The sequence below is a fragment of the Balaenoptera physalus genome (genome assembly GCF_965194825.1).
Source record: "Balaenoptera physalus genome assembly, chromosome: 2".
Lineage (NCBI taxonomy): Eukaryota > Metazoa > Chordata > Mammalia > Artiodactyla > Balaenopteridae > Balaenoptera > Balaenoptera physalus.
In genome coordinates, this window is record NC_138883.1 from 47,627,376 (window position 1) to 47,640,618 (window position 13,243).

General features: G+C 40.0%; 1 protein-coding gene across 13 annotated transcripts in view; it reads left to right on the forward strand.

Moving 5' to 3' along the window:
* DDHD1 (DDHD domain containing 1) overlaps positions 1-13,243 on the forward strand; it is a 118,243-nt gene that overhangs the window by 100,617 nt on the left and 4,383 nt on the right. For 9 of the 13 annotated variants that reach the window (XM_082450356.1, XM_082450354.1, XM_082450362.1 and 6 more), the window contains one exon: positions 1,134-8,510. In XM_082450356.1, the coding sequence (XP_082306482.1) occupies positions 1,134-1,256 (123 nt within the window). In that variant the 3' untranslated portion in view covers positions 1,257-8,510. Of the gene's footprint in view, positions 1-1,133; positions 8,511-10,991; positions 11,211-13,243 lie in introns of those variants that run through there. The other 4 variants (XR_014260764.1, XM_082450355.1, XM_082450357.1 and 1 more) reach the window with 3 other exon arrangements.

Sequence of the window (13,243 nt, forward strand, 5' to 3'; positions counted from 1 at the left end):
TGTGAAATCATTCTCTAAAATGATGTGATTTCCTATATGCAATTACCAAATTTCCAGGCTAAAGCAAAACCCAACTTTTTCTCCCACCTCCTTAGTTTTTGCCAGTTTTTACTTTTCACATCTGCTGGTACTCTGAACAAAGAGCAGACTTTGAGTGTCTGAAGAGTAGTGATTTCGGTGCTTTTTATTTTTAAGACAGACCCTTCAAAATATGGCTCATTGACAGTTTTAAAGGAGTTCCTGAAGATCAAATTATCATTTTCTAAGTGTTTTATCTCTAAGGGTTTGTTAGATGAACCGATCGCAATCTTAGAGCCTTGATTTGGTAAGGTGGTTTTTCTCTAACACGTATTGCAGGGACTTTCTGTGTGTTTAGAAAAGACTTGAGTGAATTCACTGAATTGTTTGAAGACAACACTGTTATAAAATGAAATCCTTCCTGTCAAGGATTACCATTGTTCCTCCCAGTTTAACTTTCCTGGCCACCTAGTGGATTCTTTTATTGAACAAACATTTAATGAGCGTGTATGTCCCAGGTGCATGTTAGGCCCTGCTGACAGGATAGAGACAAGGGTGTGTCGTGGCTGCCTTTGAGGAATTCAGCCAAGAGGAGAGAAAAACGTCGTAGGACTGTAATAGATGTTATCTTCCAACACATCTCCCTGAGCCAGTTGATGTAAAGGGCCTCCCCAGTGAAGGAGCCTTTGAGTGCCCTGTTGCACTCCTGCAGGCATTGTTACGTGTAAGCCTGGCCCATCATTCTGCAAGAAGGCTGCTTGCCTTATTTTACAGATTAGGCACAAAGATTAACTAGGAAAGCCAGGATTTGAGCCCAGTTTCTTTATTCCAAATATACTATGTGATACCAAGCGAGATTTTTGTTTTCTTGCTTTATTATTCCATCTTGACCTGAGCATACAAAGGAAAAGGTTCACCAAATAGAATCCTGAGCTGCTGAGGCTCTTGAGTGTTTTTTCCTGTAAGATTAGAGTGGAAAGTCACTTTTTTAAAAATAGTAATAATAATTAGGAGAGTCACTTCTATTTGGTAAATTTTTATTCTCAACTCTAGTAAGTCTATATAGAACCAATCTTGTAATACTTATTCATTTGTTTGACTTCTTTTCTTTTTAGTGGAATTGGATCACAGAATTGATTTTGAACTCAGAGAAGGCCTTGTGGAGAGCCGCTATTGGTCAGCTGTCACATCGCATACTGCCTATTGGTCGTCCTTGGATGTTGCCCTCTTTCTTTTAACCTTCATGTACAAACATGAGCACGATAATAGTGCAAAACCCAACTTTGATCCAGTCTGAACTGTTGAAGGACATTAATGGCCCAAAACTGATTTTTTTCTGTTAAAATATATGTGTCAACATGTGGAAGTTTCAGGTTTAAGTATGTTTCACTTTTGTTTAGGGTAAGAAATAATTGAATTTAGAAGCACTTTATTTTACTTTAAAAAACAAAACAAATGTCCAGTCCGAAAGAAGTTATTTATAGTTTTCATCATTTTAAGTATGAGTCTGACAGAACCCCCTGCAGAGAATCAAGCAAGACCTGGAAGTAAGGAGGACTTGGGTGGACTGCAAGGTTATAGATCACAATCTAATTTCTCCCAAATATAAAGGCATATTAAAGGGTTGAATCTAATGTATTAACCAAAATATGTTATAAATCTAAAATGATCAAGGTCCAGGGTATTCTACGTAAAGATCACAAGGTGGTATCATTGTTTTCGATCTCCATGAAAGCTTCCATTTCCACAATTTCTTTGAAACATGAGTAACAGATTTTAAATGTTTTGAATTTAACTTGTTTAGAAAAACTAACGCTAAAATAGAAACAACATTTGAACTATTGTATTTATAGTTTATTACCTCTGACTAATTGTTTTATGTCAATGTATGAAACATTACATTTTTTTAAATGTTTCCTGTGAACAATTTAAGAACCACATTTATTTTCTATAGCATTAAGGCCCTTTTTTCTCAGAACTCCATCTTTGTACTCTTCAGATGAATATATAGACACTGTGGCATACTTTCAGCATTATTTTCATTAAAAAGTTGTAGTTTTACACGAGTAACACTAGTTCAATTATTTTGAAAAAAAAATGAACTTTTTATTATGTCACATGTACCTCAGAGAAAGCTAAAGTTTTCTAAACTTGACATGGAATACTCCATAATGGGTACATTTAATAAACTTTACTGGAAAATTAGTAAACTTCTTTGGAGTAGGGAGTATGACAACTAAATTTTAAGTATATAAGCATCTGTGTGCCAAACAATTAACATATGAAAAGGGGATGGAGTGCCACTAACAAATTTTATTTTTAAAGTGTTTAAGGAATCGTAATTGAGACATAGACACAATAGTTCAGGATTCTGAGGCATTGAAAGAGTTTCCTCAGCTGTAATTTTTTCCACAGTGCTTTTCATCTGAGGAGCTCAAAGTGCTTTGCAATTTAATAATCTATGTAGTAGCTTCTTGAGGTAAGTAAATGAGTGTTATTCTCATGTTACATGTTAGAACACTAAGGCACCAAAACATTTAAAGTGCCTTGAATTAGATTACAGAGCAAATCAGAGCTCAGACTGAAGACAGACCGTATTCTTTTATGTGCTGTTCATTGACTGATAATTCACATGTGACCTCTTGTTTTGCAAACAGTAATAATAACAGAAGTTGCAATTCATAATTTGGAGAAATGACTGTGAAGCCAGTACTTTACCCTACTCGTCATATACATTCTTGGGTTCTCACACTCAAAGGAGGAGTTACTTAGAGGGGATCAGTAGCCATCTCTGCCACAACCAACCCATGCTTCTGAGAGGCTTCCGCTGGGTTCCACTTAAGGTGCTGTCTTTGCTTATCTTAGCTCCCCAGGAATCGTCAAACTGGGAGCAAAGTTGGTCGGTCGTACATCTCACCTTCTCCTTTCTTTTTAAGGTGATAGAATCTTTGGATTACTTGTAGGTTTTACTCAGCACTGTCAGTCCTCTATCTGTTTTGGCCTTTCATTGAATTTGCACAACATAAAGCACTTCTTTTTAGTGCTTAAAAAGATCCCAAGGCTCCATGCCCAAATACGTGACTCACTAAGAAACTCTTGCTATAAAAGGCTTTTGATGCAATCTTAGCAAAGCTGAAGCAATGTCTTTCGAATTTAGAGATTCCTGTGAACTCAGGTCATTCTCATACCCTGTTTATTTCGTAGGTCTATTTAGTTCTCAGGAGAATTAAACTCATATCCCATATGACTTTATCATTAAAGGTATGTGAGCATTTGGGTGGTATGACACTCAAATGCCTAAGAGCTTGAAGGGATTCATTCTCTCTCTTTTTTTTTTTTTGGCTGCTCTGGGTCTTCGTGCGGCTTGCAGCTTCTCTAGTTGCAGACTTAGTTGCGGTATGTGGGATATTAGTTCCCCGACCAGGGACTGGACCTGGACATCCTGCATTGGAAGCGTGGAGTCTCAACCACTGGACCACCAGGGAAGTCCCAAGGGATTCATTCTTAACCATTAGAATGTGAAGAGCACCTTTTACCTGAGAGGAGTAAAAACCTAGCAAACCTTTTCATTTGATACAGGGTAAAAAGAAAAGTATATTCCCATAGCTATAGGAATATATCTGCTTCCCTTTTTTCATATTGAGGAAAAAAATCCAATTTAACCACATGGAAGTTATTTGAGTTCTTGAAAACAGCAACATTCAAAACCCCCTTTTCAAAATGAGATATTCTGGATTATTGGATAGGGGTTTTGTTTTCAATTCATTATTTCATCAATAGAGATGGTGATTTTGATTTCACAGTACTCTTCTTGTTTCCATGTCTCTGCATGTTATCATGGAATGTACTTGTATGTACTCAAGTAATATACAGAGTATGTGTAATTCTAGCTTGATTTAGAAGCTAAGTCAGTTACTGAGTAATATTTTGCAACTTAATTCCAGCAAGTACTAAATTTTTGATACCATTAAAATTTTATTCTCTATTTTGTGTACCTGCTATGATGATTCTTCTGAGTACTGGTCAGATTGTTCAAACAATTTTAATCCAGTTAGGTCCCCAAGAATTATTTAAACTTAGAATAAGGAGAATGTTTTGTTAGTTCATAACTTTACTTTCAACAGTAATTATGCTTGTGTTATAATCCAGTGTTACAGTATATTAGAACAGATTACAAAATGTACTCAGTTTCTCATAGCAAGCCTTGGGAATCTTATGTTTGACTTCTATTAAATAACATCTGTCAGCCTTTGGAAATTCTCACATTGAACGTTCTGTAGAAGCCCTCATCTCATTCTCATTTTCTCTCTGTTGTTTCCTCATTGGGGGCTGAAGCATTCGGGTCATATCCTGCCCCCAAAGAGTAAACAGAGGAAAGGAAAGCACCAGTGGAGTGTCACGGCCAATTCCACAACTCCTTCCAGTGATGACACTTGAGCCCCTTAAGGTGGAATCGGACCAAGCCTAGAAAGTTCACTGTAAGGCCTACAGTAGAGGGAAAAAAACTGAATTGCTTTCTGATTAGGTTAGTTAATATTTCTGTCTTCTCAGCTGTAATGAGTAAGGCATTTGGACAATTGAGAAAACTAATTTGAGTGTTATATCTTAACAATTGTTTGAATAATCTTTTGTTAGCGTGGAAATGGGGCCAAAAAAGATACGCGATATTAAAGAAGAGTGAAGGCAGAGCTAAAAAGAGGATGTAGCAGTCATTGACTGGAGAAAGAACTAGAACTTGACCAGACAGTCTTGAGTGTTGGGTAGGTAACTTCTGTGGTTACTCTCAAGTGTCTCTTACCCGGATTCTGCTGTCATCCCTGCACCTCAAGCCCCTGCCAGGAGTCAGATGGTCCTCTGGCTGAATTTGAAACACATGCATTAAATCCTTTTAGGTTAGGTATGGGCAATGCATATAGTTTCCTGACATTTTATAATAACTTACCTACATAGAAAAACTTTTGCTGTATCTACAGCAGATTTGGCAGGAAGCACCCCGACTGAACTCTGAACTCTGTTACTTCTAGGATGGGTCTAGGAAGCCTGCAGACCACACTGTCTCCTTTTGCAGTAGTCAGAGAGAAAGGAAGTTGCCAAGGAAGTATGTGCAGTATTGAGCTTGGAGCAGTGTACAGAATGGCAGGATATAAAATTTCATCTCAAAGGTCTCATTTAGTAAACGTTACTGCTGGCATGATAACAGCCTGGGTCATATGCATCCTATTTTAGTCTTCATTGGATGTTTGCAATGCTTCAAAGGATCCTAAAATTTCAGGGTTTGTTCAGATTTTAGAGGTCATCTAGTCCAACCCTGTTTTAGTTTCATGTGAGCATTTAAATAGCATAAAGGTCATGAAAAGTGAAGTGAGGGGTGGCATGTTAGGTTCAGCCCAAAGACATTGAGAGACTAAATACTCAGCAGTAGAGGAGGGAATTTGATGGTGTCTCTAAGGAAAGATGTCGTTGACCACAGTAGAATTCTAAAGCTGGAAGGGCTGTAGATATCCTCATTTTCCAAAGCATGTTCTGCGGACTTTAATAGATGTCGGTTCAGAAAATAAGTTTGGGAAATGCCAAATTTAGAAGATTCCTTTACAGCAGGACTTTCAGGAGCCTCTGATGCATTAAATGCAGTGTGAATCTATCTGGTGCTGTGGGATGGAGGAGGGGGAGTTTTTCCAAACTTATTTAACCATAACTTTATTTATATGAATATACTTAGAGAAATGCCATCACATTTAATTCCTGTATTTTACAGAGATGTATCGTTTTGTTTGACAAGTGACCACTCCCACCCTATAAGGTCACATGGCCAGCCAATGACAGAGTCAGAATTAGAACCTAGTCCCCTGATTCCCAGCTTTGTCTTACACCACAGTGCCTGTTTCCTTCCCATAATACATAGCGAGCTCCTAAATGGCAGAAACTACCTCGGGGTGGGGCGGGAGGGGGGCGTGTGTGTGTGTGTGTGTGTGTGTGTGTGTGTGTGTGTGTGTGTGTCTTCCCCATCCCCTCCCCCAGCCCTCTAGCTGTGAGCTCTCAACGAATGGCTCTAGGCTTGAGTTCCCCAGTTGGTCTCCTTTGTTCCCAGGCTCTCCTGAAAGAGTGCCCTACCGGGCCTGGATAGACTTCCTTTCGTGTCTTAGATTCAAAATACCCAAAAAAAAGAAAAGCAAAAGAGGAAATTTCCTGGCAGTCCAGTGGTTAGGACTCCATGCTTTCACTGCCGAGGGCTGGGTGGCACAATCAAAGAAAATAATAATAAGCAAAAGAATGAAAAAATTAAATAAGAAAAAGCCAAAATGCCCAGGATACATTGTATTAGTTTTCCATTCTAGTGACAAATACAGACTTGGTAGGGAAACAAGTTGCACAGTGTTAAATAATGTTTAATATTTCTTTTGTTTCCTTTCTGTACTGTTTATATGTTGACCTTTTATCAATTCATGACAAGTAGAGCCCTTGTAAAACTGTTCCAACATAGGTTAACTAATAGAAATTTTAAAATTCAAGTACTATGTGGAGAATATGAGACGAGTTTCTGGTGTGTGTGCGTGTTTTCCCCAAAAATAGTCTCTTGGCAGGTAGTTAGCATGAACTTTTCCTCGGCCTTTGTGTTTGAATAGGGGTGGGAGTGCACTTAGTATTGTCTGTTACCTTCTGGTTTTTCATTTATGTGTCACAGAGTGCATCTTGCTTCCTTCCCACTGTACAGTTGCCAGGCTGTGTTGGGAAGCTATTCTTTAGGGAGGTTACATCTGGTCCTCTGTTGGAGAGTAAGATGAAAAACAAGTATGTTAATACTTGACCTTTAGTACTTTCTCCTGGAAGACATCGAATATCTATGAGCTCCTGCATACCTTCCCTTGACGACACCCACACTCACTACCATCTCCGCCTGATCTCTGAAAATATTTGATTCCCCATGAGCTTTGTGATGGAAAAGTACAACCATCTTGTGGGTCTAAGGCTGTCATAATAAATCCAAACTCCGCCAGTAAGAGCCTGGGAAGGTTTTTGTTTTTTGCTCTTAGGTACAATTCTCAGAGGCAGCTAACACTATGACTCTCTTGCGACCCTTATGTTGTTGCCTTTCTTTCAGCTTCTATGACCTCTTCTTGCGTTTACCCTCCCTAAGTGCTGTCAGTGACTGCAGTAACAGTTCACAGAAGGTGGCCTTTTTCCTTTCCTTTCCTTTGTTGCCTCTCATTTTCAGTTAGCAAAGCAGGTTAGTTTTCTCAGAATGTTCAGTTTTACTGAAGCATTATTCCCGTTTGATCTGTGTAGTGATCAGAGGGCAAAAAATATATAACTTTCATTTTAGAACTGTCCAATTTTGATTTTTCTCATTTGGAACTAGTGCATGCACCTTTAATAATTTCAAGGAAGTGAGAGAGAAATGTAGTTCTCTCCTGGATTACACTGTTTCTCTGGCTGAATGATCCATTCATTATCTCATTCACCAAGTGCGAGTACTTGTGCCCTGTAGTAAACAACCTCAAAGACTGTAGGCTGTTCTAAGCATTCTTGGGAACATAGCCCTCCTAATATTTGATTAGATAATCCAAAAAGTTCATGAAGAGTGAAAATATTAAAATCTACCTCTTCACGAGCAATGGCCACCACACTACCTCCTACTAGGAGGGTCGGCGGCCACTGTGGCACACTGGCTCCCTCAAACGTGAGAGGAAAAGGTTGGCACATTCTGATCCTGTAGAATAAAACCCATTCACAGCTTCTCAATTGTGAATGGGTCAGAAGATGACCATAGTCCTCAGGCTTTCAGGCTAATATGAATATGTGATAACTGATAGAAAATTAAGTCCAAGAACCCATACAGATTGGGACCAATCACTACGACAGTTCCACTTAACTTCCCATTTGCCTCACCCTTTGGTTGGTGCCAGACTGACTGAAAAGTAGGGTTTGTAAGAATCCAGGAATTTCAGTGCTAGACAAAAGCAATTCCCTCAAGTGGTATTGACTTTAGATTGGGAAATAAACGGCCAGGATGTAGGGACTACATATAGAATTGAGACGGGACAGTGCATGAACTGGAGAAAAGAAAAGACAAACATGGGGAAGGAAGGAAACTTGATACCTGGTCATGATAGTCTGACAGCTTAGACATTTCATTTTCAGAGAAAGGGGGGTGATAGGGTGGCATGGGTCTGATCACAACATTTCTTGAACTGAAGCCCTTGGATGGTTCCATTTATCATTGGAGACCCTACACCCAGCCCAACTTGCATCTCCTGCCTGAGTTCTCACCGCCTATCTTCAGCAGCATTTCTGTGACAGGCTGCACACCATTCGCCTAAGAATGCATGCATTTTAGTTATTGTAGTGGTTACCTGTTGTTTTTGTCTACCCAGCATCCTGTTTCTCCTCCTTTAGGGTCCTCTCCTCCCATCTCCTTATGAAGTACTGCCCTTGCCCTGCCCACTCTGTGTGGTTCTGAGTTGCTAATCCCATAAAAGTCTTCTTGCAACCTTTCCCACCCTTGGTTAAAATTATTTTGTTTCGCATGCGTCCCTATTATTAAAACAGCTTGATCAAAGCACTGTCTGTACCGTGGCCAGGTGATGGGTACATGTCGCAGATCAGACCATATTTCCCATCTCATAAGCCACAGTGATTATCCCAGAGATGGGCACATGCCCCAAACTAGACCAAGAAGAGGCCTTCCGTAGGACTGAGTTGCTGGCCCATGTGTGCAGGTAGCCTTCTGTGGCTATTCAGTGCAGTCTGGTGGCACATGGTAGCATGCAGCCACCTGTAGTCAAACTCCACCCCTCCCTCCTGCAACATGGGTTATGTCCCTCTGCTATGGGAGAGAAGGGAGCACACACAGATGAGCAGGGCCAAGAGTTCCTGGAGAACTGAAGCAAATGCCACCCCTAGTGTTCCCAATTCCACTCTCCTGTTATTTGCTTAAGCTATTTTGAGATGGGTTTCTGTCCCTTGGGTCCAGAAGAATTCAAGTTAATAATCATTTGACCAAAAATAACCTCCACATCCCTAATGGAAAGTCTGTGTTTAAGGACAGTGTCTTTTGAAGACTTTTCCTCAATCCTCTGGTTGAAATTAATAACAGCTTGTGAGCTCTCATCAGAGTCCATTTGGGCTGCTGTAGCAAAAATACCATCAACTCTGTGGCTTACAAACAGCAAACATTTCTCTCAGCTCTGGAGACTGGGAAGTCCAAGATTCATGGCAATGGCAGATTCAGTGTCCGGTGAGAGACCACTTCCTCATTGACTGCATCTTCCACTGCAACTTCTTTATAAGAACACTGATCCCATTCACGAGGGCTCTACCCTCATGACCTAATCACCTCCCAAAGGCCCCACCTCTAAACACTATCACACTGGGGACTAGGTCTCAACATATGACTTTAGGGGGGACATATTCAGTCCTTAGCACCCCCCCATTAACAATGTGTGTGTTGCACTGGTTTCATTTTGCCTTGATTTGGGGTTTGATTACCTGTCGCTTTTTCACTTACTGACGGGCTCTTTAAAGGTAGGGAGCATCATCGGACTCTCCATAGGTCACTACATCGTAGGGGCTCAAATTTATTGAATTATATCTAGAGTGGTACTGTGTAAGTGCTAGGCATAACCATGAAAATTACATGACCGAAATTCATGGGAATTGCTGAATTGGGAGAAGCCTTGAGAATAGGCAAACCCTACATGGAACCAAGAGGCTCAGGCAGAAGGGATCTTGCTTTTTCCACAACCAAAGAAAGCAAAATTAATAGCTCCTAGGATGTGGCAGAAAAGAAGTAGGAAGTATTATATGCCAGGGTGAACTTGAAAATAGACCTTGGGTGTACTATTTAAAATAATGTTGTATTTACCTGTGCAGAACAAAAATGCCTAATTAGGGATTCATAATTACTCCCCAACTTGTGCCCCATAGTAACTCAGTGGTGTTTCCTACAGTGACTAAGTAGAATTTCCTTCTTGCCATATGCTGTTCCCAAAACGTAGCAGTGCATGTTCACATCTCTCTGCCTTTGCACTTGCTGTCCCCTCACCCTAGAATGTGTTCTGCTTATTTCCCATTTACGGAGCTTTTACTTACTTTGAAGTCAGTAATCACTGCATTCATGATTAGGAAAGGAAAATTCTCAGTGCTTTCCCAATTCCTTCCAGCTGCAGACTATTTTCTCTCTATACCAGACAGTAATTTATGATTTACCCTCTCTGCAACTGAAACATAAAGGAAGGGAAAACAAGCAAAGGAGGAGAAGAGGGAGTTCATGGGAAATGGTAGTTGGTCAATTAATTTGCTTCTGTGAGAGACTTTATAATGTTCTGTTGTGTTTTGTTTATGAAGAAGGGAATGTTTTCCAGGTTTCATATGAATAGCTGTCAACTTTGGGACCACAACTTTTGTGGAGGGTGAGGACCACCAGTTTGTACCTGTACATAAATGTACAAAGTTTTGTGTCAGTACTTACACAAAACTTTTGCCTCTGATGGTTGACTGATCACGTGCTGTACTAAAGAGGACCTGTGCGGGGAAAGGATACCCCAGCACAGCAGAGGGGAAGGACTGCTCCCGCAGGCGGTGACAGTGGAAAGTGACCTAGCAAGTGGGAACAACTGGGGCATCTTATTTGGGGCTGTCTGACTGGCTCCTCATAGTAACCCCAAGTTGGAGAACACTCCAGTTTGACACATTGAAGCCTGGGAATTTTTCTCAACTAGATCTATGGTTGTAAAGATTGCTGACATCCCCTGTCTCAAGGATTCCCTGCTCATTTTTCCCTCTCTCAACTGTAAGAAGATTTAAAGATATGTCTATATGCATCAGAGGAGGGGGAGAGCTTACTAGCTTGCCAAATTTATTAAACCCTCAATCATGTGGCTTTTGTTAAAATTATTGTTAACATTTACCTGTTTGCTCTCTACCTGGCACTGTTCTAGATGCTTTAGGTGAATTCCTTCGTTTAATGTTTACAGTGCCCTCCTGAGGTAAACACTGTTGTCAGGCCTTATTTTTCAACAAGGAAACCAAGACATAGAAAGATTGAGGTAACCAGACCCTGGTCACACAGCTACAAGAAGATGGAGCTGCGGTGTATGATGCTCAAGCCTGTACTGTGTTGCCTCTCCCAGTGCAATGCGTGGGAAGACAGTCCAGATGGGCCTCAGGACTAGACTCTACCTCACTATCTGTAGGTAAAAGCCTGAGAATTGTAACTCAGTCAAAATTCTAGCTTACTCCCCTGCTTGTGGTCTCAGATGCTGGTAAAAATAACCACAGTGTTTGCAAGCAGGATAGAAATGAACATATTTCATGAGAGGAATAAACCAAGGTGATCACATCCTGCTTTGCCCCCTTCAGGGCTACGAGCAGAAATGGCCGATGTCTTGACAAGTGAGTTGCCCAATGAGTATAATCTTACCTGTGCTCCTTTAAGTTCATACAGCACCTAAATATTATCGCCCAGGAATAAAACAATCCTGGGAATGGTTAACTCGCATTCCCTAGGTTTTGAAAGGCTGAAAAATATCCTGTATTGTAATCTGTCATAATCATCCTGGAACCACATTTTTAATGGTGTGAAGTCTATTGCAGAATTCAGACTCTGAAATCTTTCAGACAGTTCTCTACAATGACACACATATATATATATATATATATATATATATATATATATATATATATATATAAAGGCACTCAGGGTCTGAGCTATATAGAGGTCCCTAAGGAGTCCATAAATCTTAAATGAAAAATTGTCATCAAAAGGAACTAGAATTCCCTTTAGTTTTTTGTTGTTTTCTTTTTCTTTTTTGGCCACGCCATGCAGCATGTGGGATCTCTGTTCCCCGACCAGGGATCCAACCTGCATCCCCTGCATTAGAAGCACAGAGTCTTAACCACTGGACTGCCAGGGAAGTCCCCTCTTTAGTTTAAATCACGTTTTACATTTCTCTAAGAGGTTCGTCAGACTCTCATATGACTTGTTTGACACAAATTCTATTAATATGAGGAGAATCATGAAATTTGTGTTTATGTCATTTTCTTAGACTTGAAAATGCTGTCCTAACTTTATACACCCTTTACCTAATTTACTGTAACACTTTACTTTTTGCTCCCCATTTTGCCTCACCTTTCGTTAATTTCTCATGTATAAATGGTTAATATGTATAATCTAAGGAGTTCCCGTGATAGTGGGAATAAAAGGCAAGTGATATAAAACACCATCTCATCATCACCATTCTCTGTTCAGAGAGGTCTAATTTCAGAATTTTGGCAACACTCTTAATGCTCAACAAACAAGTGAGATCATTGAATCAAACAACTATCCCATTCACTGCTCATCTTTATACTTTTATTAGCTAGATTTTACAACCTGGTCTCTGCCTTGATAATTGAACATTTCAACATCCATATGCCTTTAACTTCACTGCTTAAAACTTGCCCCACATTTTTGCCTTTAGCCTTTGTCCTACTTTTTTGGTATGTCACTAAACAGGCTGAGCATTCAGTAAACTGTACGCTATTCAGATTCTTGCATAACATTCTAGTTTAGAACACAGTAGTCTTTTTGTTGCAGAGGGACGAGCTAAAGAAAGTTCTCATTTATGCGGTGGCAAAAAGCCTCAGATGTTACCTGAGTATGTGTGTCACACTGCTGTACATTTTTAAAATATTTTACCTAAGGTCTTAATTACACATGACATTGAGGAGAAAAGTGTTGACTAAAAATAAATGATGCAAACAGTACTTGTTTTGGAAATGTAATCCAAAAATATACTCAGATATATGTCGACACATATTTGTGTCCTAAGTAATTCAGTAACTAATGTAGGCGCTTTCTCAGCTCTCTCCACGTTAACTGAACTAGGGTGATGGTAGGCAGTGCCCAGGTTACTGCAGATTAGCAACTGTTTATCAAGTCTTGGCTGACCTTTAGTGAGTGTCAAGGGTGGCATTAAAGATAGCTTTTAAATACATTAGATATTTATTTAAAAACTTGACGATCTTCCAGCTGGAACACCAGTGTGCCCAGGTATGCAACTCGATACTATTCACAGTAGAACATTCTCTCACAAGATCTTTGCCTTCCATTAACAATTCACAAACTGCCCTTCCTGTCTGCACCCTTGTGCCAGGGCTTCCTGAGAACTTATTTACAACAGCGGTTTATCTAAAAATTATAGTCCAAAACCCCTTGGGCAGACAAATGCCATTGATCCCAACGTAA